The following is a 16,980-nucleotide window of genomic DNA, read 5'->3' as shown; positions in this document are numbered from 1 at the left end:
GGGGTGAGATGGCAGGAGGGAAAGAGGAAGAGGTATCGATAAGCAGTCCTTTTTCAAGACAGGGGGGAAAGGGGTGGAGGAATTCACACAACCAATAAGGGGAACTGGGGAGAACAAGATAAGGGAAAGAAACTTACAATTCTACATTTTCAGGGGTACATTCTTTGGGTCATACCATTTTTCCTAATTGCATTACAACATCCCACCATTATCAATCTTCTGTTTCTGACAAGCTGGTGGCTTCCCATGTTATGTTGTGCATTTATTGAAAAACATGAAAATACCATGAGAACATGAGAGCACCAAAGACTTTTGGGGGGGGGGGGTGTACATCCACCCCACACCTCCTCCCCCTTCTTTGTTTCAACAACCACGACAGGAACAAAACATGGACATTTGAACAAAATTAATAAGCTTAAACTTATAACTCTCTATATGCTTTACTATCACCCAGTGTCTGCCATTGGTGAAGAGCCTCCTTTTTTCAATGAGGAGTTGAAAGGCTTCTTCCGGATGAAGCCTCCGTGTTTATCTCAAAGGAAAGGGGTTCAGCTTTTGCAAAGCCAAATCAGCTAGTCAAAGTGACTTGCTTTCATCTTTAGCACAGAAACACCTGGGTTTGATAGCATATGTTCCTTCCCAGTTAAGGTCACAGTTTGGCCAGAACTAAGACCTAGACTGGGAAGGCGTCCCTATCATCTTTAAAAGAAATCTTTCAGTAATAACTCATAGAACAGCTGGCTTTGTTATCTATCCTTAGCTAAATAACAAATGATATATAAATAACTTGTAAATAACTATAACTTTATGCACATATATATGCAACCCCTTTGAAATTACTATTTACCTTTTTGTTATAAAGAAAGCAATTCAAAACTACCAAAGGAAATTTTCTTTGTTTCAATTAGGTTTTACAGGTTACATCTTACATAATAAAAAATGACATGTCTTTGTGTTAGTAATGTCTCATAGATGGTTTAAGGTGTATATTTGGAGCTTTTGGATTTCTCTTGTGAAGGCTTTTTCACTTGGTTGTGATCTTACGTTATTTGATGGGTAGATACAATGTTAATAACAATTTAGTTGTATTGTAGAATCTCTGTAAAGTCACAATATCAAAAACAGTATAAAATCAGTTGGGTTGTCTGTCTATAAATATAGATAGTTTGTAGCATTACAGAACAGAGAATCATTTTGTTATCTTAGGACACTTATGAAGTTGTTTTTTTGAAGTTGGAAGGAATTAATTTACTCTTATACAGCTATTGTATTATCATTAGTATACTTAACAATATTGCTTAATGGCAGTAGTGTAGATAATGAACCTTTTTCTTTTGTTAAGAGTTTTGAAATTGACAACAATTTTAATGAATTTAAACATGACTAAACTAAGACAATTATGTATCTTTGAATAATATGTTTTCTTCAGGAAAGGTATAAAAACATGACCTTAAGGCTGCAAGGCAAACTAATTTTGTTAATTTAGAAGTTTCTGTTCTTACCTTCTCATTTATAGTTTTTAACTTTTCTGTAATCTTAATGACTAATTTTGTGATTATTGTATTTGTATACTTAGTTGCAAAAACAGAACATTAAAAATCATGTTTATATTTTGGTTCAAAAATAAGGAAACTTGTAAATTAGTGTTTTAGGGATAGCAGTGACAGACCTGCTATATTCAGAAATTTGCAATTGACTTCAACAGAAGTTGGCATGAGTGAAATATGAAAAGTAGTTGTTCGTGGTTTTTTAGCATGAAAATGCTTTTGTAGACATTGTAAACAGTGACAGGAGGCAAGTACTCAGTTAGAAAACGGCAACTGAAACCTGCTAATGAAATAGTTAATTTAAAGCTGTGGTGTCGAGATGAAAAACAAGGGATGGGTCCACCATGCTATTTGAGATTATTTATTTCTCAAGTAAGCCCGATAAGATAGCAGTCTCAAAGGCATGAGATTTAAAGAGGAGCAACAAGTCAGCCATAGCTCAAGGTAGTCGCGAGTTTCTTCTTCACACCACAATATATAACATTTTAGTCCAATAGACAGTTGACACAAAACTTGTTTCTACTTAATAACCTATCACCTTTGCTTAATTTTCCCACACTGCATCTGTCTCAGCCAATAAGCTGACAGGTCATATACTCATACACACACCTCTATTATAGCTTCTAGATCCCATACCTACTCTGTAAGTCACATTATTGCAGTTCAAACCTCACAGTATTTTACCTAATACAATTTCTTACTTATTCAAGACGTATTCTTACTTATAACTATAGGAACATAAGTTTATAATTTTTTTACCTCATGTTTGTATACCTTTATCATTACATTAACCCAAGCTCTTTCCAAGGTTGCAGATTGAACCCTTCAGCATCTGTAGAATTTTCCATTTTTCTATTTCCCACACTGTGGAGTTAATGGAAACTTTTAGGTTATTAAATATAGTACATATTTTAAGGACAGCATGTTTAACAGAAGAGTTTAAGCATCTTTAGTATTTTGCTTTAAGATGAAAGAGGGTTAAGTGTTTTATGTCAGTGGTAACCTTTTATCAGGGAAGTTGCAAAGTGGAAGCTGGTTTTCTAGAGACAGGTACCTTGAAAAAACATCAGTTAATTTCTCTTTGAAAGGATAGCTTTACAAATTAAAATTATCACAGGAGCATCTATTCACAAAAAGCATTTAAAGCAATGCAAGGGATGACAAGGTGGTATGGTAGGAGGGTAAAAACAGCCTGGAAAATTACTGTGAGTTTTATATAGAAGAAAAGTATTAAGTTAAACTAAAATCTTTAATTATTACACAGTATTATATTGAAACTTCAATGCACATTTGAAAAGAGTTCAGTATTGTCTATCATAGCATGAGGGCTGAATCTGTTGAAGGTACTTAGAAACCAACATTAGAATGAGTGCTTGCTTTATAGTAATCATTTGTCGTGTTTGATTTTTGAAAACCTTACCACCAAAAGAACTTTTTTAATGTGTCTCAGTTCCATGGATAGCCTTTCCTGGGTTTTCCTTGCATGCTGGGCATCTGCCACGGTGAGTGTGCTACGGTGGGCTGCGGCAGCTGGGTGGACGCCCGCCGCTCCCCCATGGCTATTCTGCCCATGCCCTGCTCCCCAGTCCTGGTGTGGGAATGGCCGCTTGGGCTCCCCCCCCTGGGATGGTGGATCTCAGTGCAGCCAGGGTTGGTTCAGAGTGCTGTGTTGGGCTCCGGAGCTCTCAGGTCGCTGCTGGGGGTGCAGGTGCCGCCGGCACTGGGGAGCTGTGGGCCATGTGCAGGGCCGGGATGGCTCCAGGGCTTGGTGGGCTCTCACCAATGCCCCTGGGTTGAGGAGTCACCTGGCCTCCACAATTTGGCGCTCCTCTGAGTTTCCCCAGAGGCGCAGCATTGCCACGGGTGGGCGTGTCAAGCGGTGGCTGGTCTGGCAGCATTGGTCTGTTGTTTCTCCAATTAGCTGTAGGCAGGGGCAGGTTGAGAATTTCCATGGCAATGCACGTTGTGGAGAAACAGAGCGTGGAAGAAAGTTTGCATGGTTCTTGCAGGGTTAGTCCCACACACTGTGTCAGGGGTGATTCTAGCCACTGTGTTGGTGGCCTGGTTGGCCGTAGTGTGAGCGAGCTTGCATGCTGTGTAGGGACTTCGGGTGCTTGCAGCATGGGTGAACTCAAGCGTGATACAAACGCTGCCGGTGCCGGCGGCTCTACGCATGGCATGGGCAGCACCGGAAGGGCTCTGACAGTGGAACTGCTGGCTTTTTTTCCATTTTCTGGCATTGCTATGCTTCTAGGATCTGGTGGGCACAGCAGATGGAATCCTGGGCGCCACGACGGGGGAGATTGCGGACACTGGTCCCACTTGGCTGGTGCAGTATCTCTCCCCCTGGGGGCTGTATCTCACGTTCTGCCATCTTGGTGATTGACTCCAGTGCTATGTGCTCTCTGCCATCTTGGGTGACTCCCACTCCATGTGGCATCCGCCATGTTGGGGTTTTTCAGCAGGCTGTTTCTGTGGCGCGTTACGGGGTGTGGAGCCTAAAGATGATCCTTGTAGCTGGGGCATGGGGTCCCCGGGCATTCTGAGGATGCACCCGGTGGCAGCGGCTCAGGCGGTTACAGTGAAATAAATTGGTCTGGAGACAGACTTCTGTTTTATGCTTTTATTAGGACTCAGCCTTGGGGTGGGGGCCTGAGGGGTTGCTCGCACCGCCGCTGCTCCCACACTGGCAGACTTCAAGGAGGAGGCACAATTCAGCTTTGCAGCACACACTACAGAGCTGGGGTTTCCATCCTCACGGGAGTAGCCAAGAGGCCTGTTCTGGCTCATTGTCCAGGGGGGTCACTCTTTTCCAGTCCTCTTTAGGCCATGGTGACCACTTTTAAGCAGGCTCAGGTGATGCAGGAAGACGGTCTTCCAGCATAGCTTGCTAGGATATGTCTTTTTGACCTTTTATTCCTTTGTTAGCTTGTTGTTTTGGTGTCTGGCATGCCTTAGTTTGCATATGACTCGGGGTGCACAGCCCCCTGGGATCAGCAGCAGTGATTCCCGGAGGGGGAAGGGAGGTAGGAATGTAGGGAGCAGGGTTGTTAAATAGTAACAGGGAAGTAAGGGAAAGGGGGGTAGAGGTACATCTTATAAGAGAACTCTTAAAACACTTCAACAACCAGTAAGTAATTAACATTACTAACAACTATCAGGGTAAACAAGGGGTACAACAAACAAGGTTTACAAATGGGACAAGAACATTAACTGTACACAACCAAACACAGTATTTTAACCGGGGTGGATTTCTTGAGAGATTTTATTCATGACAGCAGCACAGGCAAACTCGTGCACGATGCAGTCACCACTGGCACCAGCACCACTTTGGCAAATAACAGCCACTCCCCCCTCGTTTTTTCACCTGCTGCTCTGCCCTGCTCTGTGTCCTTGGCGGGCATTTCGGCAGGCAGTGTCTGCCTCATCTCCACTGCTGTCCCTGTGTCCTGCTCGGCTTCCAACCGCCTCAGCAAGTCCAAAACAATTTTCCAGAGCTTTATGATGTTCAGTCTGTGGTTCCCAGACCACACCAGCAAGGCTAGCAATGCCTGCTGTATATACTTTTCTCCCCTTTTAGGTCAAAGGAAAATCCATACCTTGATGATGAGGTTTTCTTCCAGTGTAAGCCATCCTCCCATTTCTTCGGTGCCGTTTTCTATTTACAAGGAGTATTTACAAAGGGAAATCTGGATTTTTGGTCATCTCTACAGACCATTTTGGTCGGCTCTTCTCGCTCACCATATTTTTTTACAGCCTAATGGGCTGTTCTGTCTGCCCCCGCTCTCCTTGTGGGATGGTTGTATCCTCACACGGGGGCACCACATGTTATGTGCGGTCTTAGGCTGGAGAAAGAAATCATGACTCAAGTCCTCTTGATCATAAGACAAACAGCAATGGTTTATTATGGAAGCTTGCTTATATAGGGGGTTTAAAACTCCTGGGCTCAGACAACTGATTGGTCTGGGTCTTTACACCACCCCAGCTCCTTGACCAGTGATATGTCTGCTTTCTGGATTGAATGTGACTGGCTGAGGTCCCTGCTTGGGTTTGAATCTAACCCATCCCTGCCCTGTCCCATCCGGGGACTTGTTTTACTTCTAGGCTGGTTTAGTTTGAGGGCCTGATATAGCCAAATTTCTTTGGCAGCTATGAGCTAGCTGCAACTATGACAATAAACCACTCCCTTTCCTCTGCCCCTTCTGGTAAGGGAGGAACAAAAGCAGAGACTATGGCTTGAAATAACAATTTACTGAAAGAACAAAGCAATGGACTAAGAAATGCACAATAGCAATTGCAATAATAATAGCAAAAGTATACAAAAAAAGATGGTGTTTTACCCACAAAATGGTGTTCAGCATTGGGAACAAAAACAAGATGGTGGTGTCATGGGGTGACTTTAAGATAGTTTTGAGAGCTAAGGAAGTGAAGCTGCTGGTGACTGATGGGAGTCTTTTCTCCTGACCAATTATCAGTCATTTCTAAGAATTGACAGCAGTTTTAACCATTAAAAAGTGAAGTTAACTTGTAAACACCTCCTTAAGATGTAAAGTCAGAGCACTTTTGTCCTCTTTTGTTTCCTGGCTGTGAAAGGTAACAGAGCTCCAGCTGGCCTCCCATTCCCTGCCCAGGCCATGTGGCCCGGGCAGGGGCTGGGCTGGGCCCAGCGGCTCCTGGCCGGGAGATGAGGGTCTGCGGGGCTTGCCCCAGGCTCTGGCCGGGCCAAGCCGGTCCCTGGCTCGGCTGCAGTTTTTGCCGTGACTGAATTCACCAGAGACTGCCAAGTAAAGAAAGAAAAAAAAGCTCTTAACCTGCGGCAAGCTGAGACAGTGACCACACTCTCCAGAGCAGCCATGAAGAATCTTCCATCGCAGACAGCTCCAGCTCCTGCTCCTGCAGAGATCACAGAACCATCTACAAAAGCCTGGGCAAGATTTTAACCCTTTCATTACTCAGATGAGACTTGCAGATTAATCCTTTTATCCAGAGAGAGAAAAAGAGAGTAATCAACATGTAAAGAGACTTTATAAACTATCAGAGACAGTAAAGAATTAAGCTTCAGAAAAGGTAGAGAATAAGGAGATGCTTTATAAGCTGAAATATTTTTCTGTTAAAGCTATGGAGATAGACAACAAGGTCTTGAAAAAACTCCTTTAATTCATGACAGAGTATATTGGGAGGAATGGAGTGTTCAAAGTGTGGATTTTGAGTAAAAAGTAGAGTAATTGTGATACAGTGAAGTGCTGGAACAGAGTGAAGCGAAGATTTGAAGCCTTGGGGGGGCAATGAGAAAACTGTTTCCAGCAAAACTCACAGAGACAGATGAAGAGGACTTTTGCCTTTGAATAACTCATCCTTAAAAATAACATCCCTAAACTCATTGACCCATAACACACCTCAGAGTGATGTGAAATGGGAGGAGTGAACTGATGACAAGAGTTCTGGGTAACTGGCATCAGAAAAATAGAAAGCTATAATAGAAATAGTTTTCTTGTGAGAAACTCCATAGATTAGCAGAAGGAGACTTCTGTTTCTCTACAAAGACTGATGAAAAGACTGTAGCAGGAATTGGGACTGTTTTAAACACCAAAGTTCCAAAGTTTTTGTCTCTGTTGTCATGTGAACAAGAGAATGGTGGGTAGTAGGGGATAAAAAGGGTTTTCTGGAAGTTTATTCTGGTGTTCTTATTCTTGTAGTTTGTTAATAAACTTTCTTTATTCCTTTTTAAGTTTTAAGCCTGTTTTGCTCTTGCTCTAATCCATATCTCACAGCAAGAAATAAGTAGTTTTTTAGTTACTGTTTTAAAACCACGACAGGTGGACCCTCCCCAGAGTTCACATCTATGTGGCTTCCCTAGACAAAGATAAGATGGCAACGCTATGTGGCCATTGGGAACAAAGGCAAGATGGTGAGGGGCTCCTGTGGCTAATGTTTCCTCCTGAAACCATGCCCTCCAGTGATGACACAATTGGTATAGAATAACATCTTATCCATGCCCACACAGCACTAAGCTCTGCCCCCTCTCTGCAACCAGGACAACTGATTTGATCTCTTCAGGGCTCTGTATCCCTCTTGTGCACTTTGTACTTGAAGATCTAGGTTTTTCTCTCCTGTCTATGAGGAAGGGTTTCAATCTCTTATGTGATACCATTGGTTAATAAGATTTTCATGTTAAATGTAGTGGAGAATAGTGGGAATACCACAATGTGAATTAGTCCCTGGAAAATAGAGATTTCATTGCAACTGCTACAACAGAGAGATTAAATCTACTTTGTTAAAAAATTAAGGGATTTTTTTTTTTTTAAGTTAAAACCTGAAGTTAAAATAACTACTATTTGCCCACCTGAAACATTTTCCTCTATAATTAGCTTTATGTATTTCCACATGCTAGAATGTTTCCTTTGAATGTGAAATGAAGGAGGCACAAAAATTTTATGTAGCAGCTTAAGGATTATATTCATATATCTCCGACCATGCTGTTTGTACCCGCTTCCTGAGCAATAAGTGACCACAGTGAATTTTAAGTAAGCAGTGTTCTTCGTTTAATTAATACATTTCCCATAAGATTTAGCAATATCTATTTCTGGCAAAGACAAATATCCACGTGGGGGTTTTTTTTGTTTTTTTTTGGGTGTGTTTTTGTTTCTTTTTTTTGCTTGTGTCATAGACTTGCCCTCAGCAAACTTAAGCAATTACAACATCAGCGTGGTGGAAGGAAAGAGCATCACATTGTACTGTGATACTTCTGGAGGGCCGCCCCCTAATGTATCCTGGGTGCTCACTAATCTTGTTTCAAACCATGAGGTAAGTTTCATATTAAAATACGTGGCAATTCAGAGACAAGAAATCTACCAAAGAATGAAATAAAGCCTTTTCTCTAACTTTAACTTTTAATAAAAAATATGAAATAGTAAATTAATGTTATGGATTACATTTATTTCTAATTACTTTCAATACATGGTGACTGCTGCGGTGCTTTTGGAAAATGGTAAACATTTGTTCCTTGAGAAACTGATTTGCACTTAAGTTTTTTGGATGTTCTTTTGTAAATGAGAGTGCTGTAATTTCATGCAAATAATGTAGTGAATCAGGATACTGAAGCTTAAGTACTTTCTCATCACAAATACCTGCATAGAGAGAACAAGTTCAATCTACTCTAATTGTGAGAAAAACTTTGTCTCTAATTTTATTATAGTTTTAGGCCAAAAGCTTGGTGTGCTGAAATGCTAGTTGTGAATATTAATTACTTTGTGATTTGTTTTATTTTCTTTTAGCAAAACAAAATTATATGAGTCATGAAAGTCAAAGTCAAGGTTTTATTACTGCAAAATTTTCTTATGAATTATGAAAATGTTTTCTCAATAAACCCATATAGAGGGGGAATTTTGTTTCCTGAGATCCTGGTATTCTGTGCACCTGCCTTAGGCTGTGTATGCATTGGAGATATACTGATTCTTTCTGCTAAAGATGTGGATAAGGAGAAGCATTTAAACAGGTCTTCAACATGGAGCTGTTGACCTCTGTTATTTACAGTGTGCAAGACCCTTCATTTTTTTACAATTTTATGGCACTGGCTCCCCTGCATTCATGAGAGTGCAGACTACCTAAAAGCTTTTGGGTCTGTACAAAGCATTTGATGTGTACTTCCAAATATGTTGCTGCAGTATGGAAGAGACAAGGCCTCTTAAACTCTGCATTTTCTTCACTGAGGTCATTACATTAGGCTTATGTAGAATTTGACTAGCATGTCTTTCAACTTTCTTAAGAGCTTTGCAGAGCACTAGTGTTATTTTTAAACTTTTCTCTAATGTGTAAAAATGCATCAGTTATCAGCAAAAACTTAAAACAGTTTGAGGAATTTATGCAGTTGTGGTGGTGGGGGGGGGGGTTTGAGTCAAGCAACAAGACAAATTTGGGATACTGTTCAAAAGGTAAGATCACTTCAATTTTTAGCCTTCCCATCTCTCAAATGCCATGCTCAGTTTTCTTTGAGCTTTCCTGAAAAGCTTTTTTATCCTGACATAATTTTGTGAGAGGGGGTTACATATAGCTCTGGAGCACAGTAGTCTTTTCAGTAGCAGAAGAATGAGTGCCTTTAAAACCTCATTTGCCATTTAAAATTTTCTTTTTCTGTGAGTGTTGGTTTTGGTTTCCTTTTTCTCACTTTCAAATTTTTGTTTCTGCTTCCCTTTTCTTAACTTCCTATGCTGCTTCTGCCTGTTTTGCTTGCCTGTTTTGCAAAGAGAAATGTTAGAAAAGTGAAAACCAACCCTCAGTCCTTCAACATTAACCACACGCTCAGCTTTCATGCTGTTGTATAAGCTGGTTAATGTCAGTTAGACTTCGTGCAGCCTTAGCCTGCACTCTGAAGCCCTGTGATTTAATTCCTGCTTTGAGGACTGTTCACCTCTGAGAGTTGCATATGTAGAGACATGCATCGAAGTGTTGGCTTTTCCCCTTCTCCTGCCCCAATGGGACATTTAAGTGGATTTAAGGTGTCATCTCAATGTTTAGAATTCTGGTCCTGCAATCCTGTATGCAATAGTGTTCTCACATGTCCCCATTGTCTACCATTGGAAGTCTGTAATTTTACAGGTGTAGCATATCATTTCACAGAATCACAGAATATTCTGAGTTGGAAGGAACCCATAAGGATCATCAGGTCCAACTCTTAAGTGAATGGCCCATATGGAGATCAAACCTGCAACCTTGGCAATATTAGCACCATGCTCCAACCACCTGAGCTAATTTCAGTGTTGGTATTTGCTTGTGTTCTGTGTAGCATCAAAACATATGTGTACAATAAGTACCCCAAAAGGCTTTTTTTAAAAAGTCATCCTAATTCTTCCTTACTTTCTAAATGTTTGGTTCCTTTCCTTTTTAATAATCCTGCATTTTATGAGAAAAATTGAAGTATGAAAATAGTAATTATTTGGCTGTCATTTTAAGGACTTCATTTGAGATAACAGAGGCTTTAATATCTAGCTTTGCTAGCTGGTATAATTTTAAAAAAAAATCTTTGTAATTGCTTTTTGCTTCGATTTTGTAATTTTTTTTTTTTTTTTTGCAAATTGCTTTATGCAGTGTAGCATTGCTGTATATTTAATACAGCATTTAATGCATGGAACTTTCTGTAAATCATAATTCTTACCTCAATTAGCCTGTGTTCGAGCACAGTAAAACAGCACTTGGGCAGTAGTTCAGTTAGTAGAAGGGACATATTTTCTTGTGGAAAGTTCCATGATAGCAAGAAGCTTTCAAGAGACATTTGGCTAAGGAGGAGAGGCAAGATGTTGTCAAGGTGTGGTAGAGCTCAAAAGGCAGTAGTAGAAGAGACGTCAAGCTAAGTGTAAATGAAAGAGATAAAAAGAAAAGTGAGGACTGAACAGAATAGAGGAGGGAATAAAAAGATTAAAGACATTAACAGTGGACCATAGAAATTGATAATGAAACTGAAGAGAGGGATAAGCAAGGGAATGGATGCAGAATAAAAACATTTATGTAGAGGGAAAGAGATGTCAAAAGAAGGGAGAAACAGAAAATGGCATGGTAGAAGCTTTGGAGCTTTGAATCCATCCCTACCAATGATTACAATTTGTTCTGTGGGTGTTTTGTATCTGTTTGGATAAAATACCAAAGTAATGTTTTGATTATTTACAATCTGATACAGCTAAAAGGAAGGAAAAATGGAAAATACTGGGTAACTGTGGCCAAGGGTTCCCCCTCTCTTCATTGTTTCTTTATACCATATTTAGCACATCCATATTTTTTTATCATTTGTAGAGTGACACAAGTAAGAATCCTGCCTCACTAACCATAAAGAACGTTTCATCTGTGGACAACGGACTGTGGATTTCTTGCATAGCAGAGAATATTGTGGGAGAGGACCAAGCCTCTGCTGAGCTCACAGTATTCTGTACGTAAGCAGACTAAACCACATTTGAGATAGCTATTTTGGGTTGGACAAACAGGTTGTTGAAATAGAAACACACTTTAGGCATGTGAACTATCTATTGCAGTTCATTATGGGAATAGCCCAATAACCAGTTGTTATTTTTACCTGTTTTTGCTCTGACTTCTTCAGCAAAAATTGTTTCTAAATGCTATGTTCCTTCCAGTCTGAGCAATCTGTAAGTAAATGTCTGAAACCCCAAATACTCAGTGGTACTGTTGGTGTAAACAGGTTTATAATGGTGTGCATATACATACATACTATCTTAGGAATTAAGAAACATGTATGTATCAAGTCATAGAAATTATTTATAATAAACTACAAATTTTATTTTTTAAAACAACTAAACCGGCAATTGCTTTGTTCAAAAATTGGCACACTTCCTTCATTTGTTCTGTCAGATGTAAATTTATTTGTCATAGCTTTGAATAATTATTTGTCAGGGCCAAGGAAGGGGGAAAGGACATGTAGTATACAAGCATTAGCTTCTTAGACCTGAGATTCCAACTTGAATTCATTTTCTGTGAAATATGTTGCTTAATTGAAGATGGGAATGGAACACTTTGAAGGTGGACATTTTTTTCAGCATGTGCTCATGACAGCAAACTTGAGAAATCACTCTAGAAGCACTTAAAATGTTTTGTAGCTGGGAATTAGATATGTTATAGCCATAAAAAAGGACATAAACTAGAAATGTTTGAACAGTGTAAAGTAGATTTTGAGATTGGGACTGTTGAGTGATAAAAGGGAGCATAATTAGATGAAATTGGATACAGTTAAGAATAAATATCAAGGAAAATTTCCTAACAGAGAAATAGCATGCAAGGTGTTGGAATAGTCTCCTGAGGGAAACAGAAGTCTGTCATCTTGAGGCATTTAGCACATTTGAACAAAGAATGAGAAAATGTATAGCAGAAAATGGTCCATCCGTGACAGAAAAATCCAGGGAATGAAATGAGCTGTTCTTGCTTTTTTTAAAGAAGTCACCTGAAAGTTTAGATTCCTAGCTAAATATATTTCTAGTGTACTTGCTTTTTGCTGAATCTTAAATATTTTTAATACTGCTTTGTTCTTTCAATGCTCCTCTGTGTGATTTTTTTCAACACACTAAAGCTAAAATTTCCCTATCTTCCTTCTCAGTGATCTGGTAACTGAACTTTCCACACCTTGCAAAGTAAGTGATTTAATGGGGGTTCACACTTTGTCTGAAACTAGTTTGTTTTGTTTCTTTCTAAAGAATGGCTTAATTTCAGTTGTGAGCACAGTACCCAAGGCAGAACAGGTGGGCTTTCTGTGTATCTTCCAAATAGGTATAATTCCTTCAAGTAGTATTTTTTAGCACTGATAGCCAGAGGAAAAAAAAATACTTTGGGGATATTCTGATGTTCTTCACTCTTTTTTCCCCAATACAGTTGCACCAAATATCACATTTATTGAATCTCCAACTCCAGACCACCACTGGTGTATTCCATTCACTGTGAAAGGGAAGCCTAAGCCCACATTGCAGTGGTTCTATGAAGGAGCTATACTGAATGAGTCTGAATACATCTGCACTAAAATACATGTTATCAATCAAAGTGAATACCATGGCTGCCTTCAGCTGGACAACCCTACCCATCTGAACAACGGTGCTTATACCTTACTAGCAAAGAATGAGTATGGAGAGGATGAAAAACAGGTTAATGCTCATTTCATGTCAGTGCCTGGAGACGGTGAGTAAAACTTTTTATATGTTAGTAATTGCAAACTGGCAAAAATGTGGAGACAGTGCTCCTGGCCAGATTAGCTATTTTGGAGGAAGCTTCTTATACATGTTTTTTCTCTGAATGAATGTCTTCAAGATTAGTTGCAATACAATATTTAAAAAAAAAAAAAATTCTTCTTTTTTATTGCTTTTTATGGGATGCCAAGCTAGTGCTCTTTAAATCCTCCCTTTGAGTGACCATGCTCGATGCCAGTTAAGGCTAGTAAAATATTGCTGTTTCTGAAGTGTTTTCTTTAGCTTCAGTTCTAATCCTGGAAAGCACTGAGTACCAATTCAGTCACTGCAAGTTTTCTACACTGTGTACAAGTACAGAGTGTATCCAAACACACAGCAAATATGCCTATGTAGCATCTAGTGCATTGATGTGAAATCACTAATGATTCCAGTGAGATGATGATAATATATTGTGTACCACACTAGAGGGAGCTGGACAGAAAACAAGTAATGCCAAGGCAGGATGGACCAGCTCTCAGGTCCTCACATGCATTTAGACATCCAATTCCCATTCATTTTGGTGGAGGTTGGGAATCTGCATGCCTAGGAATACCTGTGCTCAGGATGGTTATCTTCAAATGTATGCATTTTATGCTGCTCTAAAGACTCCAGGTCAGACCTCCTAAATGCTTATGTGAGCAGTCTCAAAGGTGAACTAATTCACTGAACTGAAGTGACTACTGTAAGTAGTTAATTTACATTGTGGTTTGATCTTTTCCCACATCTTCAAAACCATATTTGAAGTGATTGTAAGAATATGAAGGCATTGTTGTATGCGAAAAAACTGAGTGGACCATGAGTGGAAATACAGGTGTAGTTTTGTGCAAATAATTTTGAAATCATATCTGAAAATACGAGCATGTGTATATCTTTGGCTTTTTAACCATCGGATAGAAATAACCTCCCTCTTTTTTGAAAGAGCAATATGCAGTGCCAGTGTTATGTGATAGAGAAAATCTGAATATTTAAATTCCTTCTCCTACATTGTAGGCTACAGACAGTAAAAATATGGTTAAAAATATGGTTTGTATTTAATATTTGTTCCTATCAACTCAGCCTGCTACAGGGAGAGAGATGGCAAGTCTTTTTCTTTCCCACCCTTAGAAAGACAAGGTGAAGAGGTGATATAATCAGGCTCTATTTTCTCCTCCTGTTCTTAGTAGCTCCACTCTTCTTTTTTCTCTACAGTCCTTCCTTAAATAGACTAATTACAGAAACAGGTCATGGTTTCAGCTACTGGCATCCTTTAATACTACAATCAAACAGTTAACCATGTAGATAATCTGCATACAATGGAAGTTTTCTTGCACTCTGATGATTGAATATGAATCTGGCTTAATTTTCTGAAGAGAATAGCAGTTCCTCTAATACATTTATATTAATTTATTGTTTTTCTCCTTTAATGTTCCTTTTTTTAATGCTTGTCCCCTGTAAGCTGAAAAATTTTCCAGTTGTGGCCTTTTAAATTAAAGATATCCTCCCAATTATAAAGGCACCATTATTTATTTGTTCCTTCCTTTTTATAAGCATGTGCATTATGAGTCTCCAAAATAATCTATGTTGTGTTCAAACTGGACTACATATATCCTGGAAGTAACTGCATTAAAAATCAGTTCATATGTGGGAATGGCACCAAACCAGTCTTAGAAATTAAGAGCAGGAGAAATTACTTAACTAGTTAGCTTCCTCAGCCTTGGTTTTACTAACATGTGACTGTGTTGCACAAGTATTTTTGGGACTTGAGTATTTTGCTGCTGCTTTTTTTTTTTTAAATGTCAACTTTATAAAGAGAGAAGCAAGCAAACCAAATGTAGTTGAAGCAGTTTATTAAGAGGAGTGATTAGGATATGTCTGTAATATTTTATTTGCACAACACCCTGTTCTAACAGGGACCAAACAACAATGCTGTTCTTTGCATTAAAATAATTGCATGTAAACACACAAAATTACTGTGATAAACTTTAACATTGAAATAGATTCAACCAACATTTTGATGATGTTTTTATGTATGGAATACTACATAGAAATTTGGGGTTGGTCCAACTTCTTGATTTTTTCAACTTTATTTCAAGTGAAGTATTTAGTTATATAAAAGATATTTGAATGGAATAGATGGCTTCCTGTTTTATATACCCCTAGCAGGAATTACAGGTTAAATCAGTCTGATTCTGTGATCCCGTTTCCAGTAGAGAGTAATAAAAATGTCATTTAACTCCAGGGTAAAGGCCTAGGAATTTTGTTTGGGTATTTTTTTCTTCAGATTATGAGAAGTAGGACTCATACATAAGGTAAACTGTTTTTTTCATCAGATGAATGTTTTATACCGGAAAAACTGAATCCACAAGGTTTATGGACAAAAAACCCTGCTCAGAACTTGCTTGAGGACAGATAGTAGCACACATTTACTTAACTTGTTATAAATTTCTGCAGATTGACATGACCATTCTCATGGGGCCTCTTTATATCTCTGGGTACTAGAATATCATCAAATGTATTTAAAAATTAACCTTATTGTCTGCTGCCATTTTGCAAATAGGTTGCAACTCATATTTTCAGCACAGATTCTCATGCTGTTGAAATAAACAGAAAAAACTGTGTTCTGGTCATACTTCACAGTGACTTTATTCCAGTGTAATGTCAGTGCTATGGAATTACTGTATGGTACTATAAATGGAATTATGTTTTTTAAAGTTTGAGTCACCTTTAAAGGTTCTAACTATTAATTTTATTAATAAACCACCACCAACAACAAAACCATATATAAGGCATGTTATAAATATATTACAGACTAGGATGAATGGGCATATTGAAATATGTTGGACTTTGATGATCCTTGTGGATCCTCGACAACTCAGGATATTCTATGATTCTATAATAACACAAGTATCTTTCAAAGCATGAATAGACTAATAGTATACTAACTTCAGTGTGTGTTATACTCACACATGTACTTAGCCTTACATATGTGCAGTAATTGGAAAAAACTGCAAACTGGAACTAGTAAAATGTAGAAAAATATGTACTAGACAGGTATCCACTTTGCTTGTGCAAAGTCTGGATTCTCTGGTTTCTTTGCATATAGGAAATCTTATTATTTTCAGTAAGAGTTCTGTCTGTGGATCAGGTGTGCAGCTAGCTTCTTGGGAGCATCTTCTTAACAGCATCCTCTAGACTTTAATTTGCCACAGTGATGCAGCTCTAAACCAGTTTTCTGTCTCAGTGATTTAACTGCAAATTTTCTGACCAGGTAAAAGTCAGTTGTTGTAACTCCCACTGAAGTCTGATTCTGCATAATGTCAGGGAGAATTTTACCATTGATTTTCAACGAGAACAATTACTGTTGCACTTATTCCAGATATACATTAGCAGCAGAGAGCAGAATTTTACCCATTTGGTAAATATGCCTGCTTTTACTACAACAAATGCCTTGTGCATTATCTGTTTCACACAAAGCAAAGTGTTAATATCTGGGATAATTCTAAAATAATTGTAAATTACAATGCAATATATTGATGCTGCTTTGAAATTGTGTAGGTATTGACCAATGTTTTTGCAAATAACATGTAAGCTCTTAAAAATATCTTAAAGAAGTTCTTATTCTTCTAGCATTTGCAATGTATTTACAAAGGCTTTTTCTTTCTGTTTTTTCTTTTTCCCTCCTTTTGTCTTTCCATGCACAGGTAGTGGCCTAATTGTGGATCCGGATGTTTATGGTATATATC

At 38.7% G+C, this 16,980-nt stretch overlaps 1 protein-coding gene across 1 annotated transcript in view; it reads left to right on the top strand.

Annotated features, from left to right (window-relative positions):
* The window catches only part of LOC148183404 (BDNF/NT-3 growth factors receptor-like), a 596,246-nt gene that overhangs the window by 93,414 nt on the left and 485,852 nt on the right, over nt 1-16,980 (top strand). The window contains 4 exon segments of the mRNA XM_088061407.1: nt 8,215-8,351; nt 11,331-11,463; nt 12,912-13,211; nt 16,939-16,971. Of these exon segments, the coding sequence (XP_087917533.1) occupies nt 8,215-8,351; nt 11,331-11,463; nt 12,912-13,211; nt 16,939-16,971 (603 nt within the window).

Source organism: Pseudopodoces humilis, chromosome 12 (genome assembly GCF_049639895.1).
Source record: "Pseudopodoces humilis isolate 2021_Gansu_Grassland_sample_001 chromosome 12, ASM4963989v1, whole genome shotgun sequence".
Lineage (NCBI taxonomy): Eukaryota > Metazoa > Chordata > Aves > Passeriformes > Paridae > Pseudopodoces > Pseudopodoces humilis.
The sequence above is the reverse complement of the archived record's forward strand: the minus strand, read 5'-3'. Positions and strand labels throughout refer to the sequence as shown.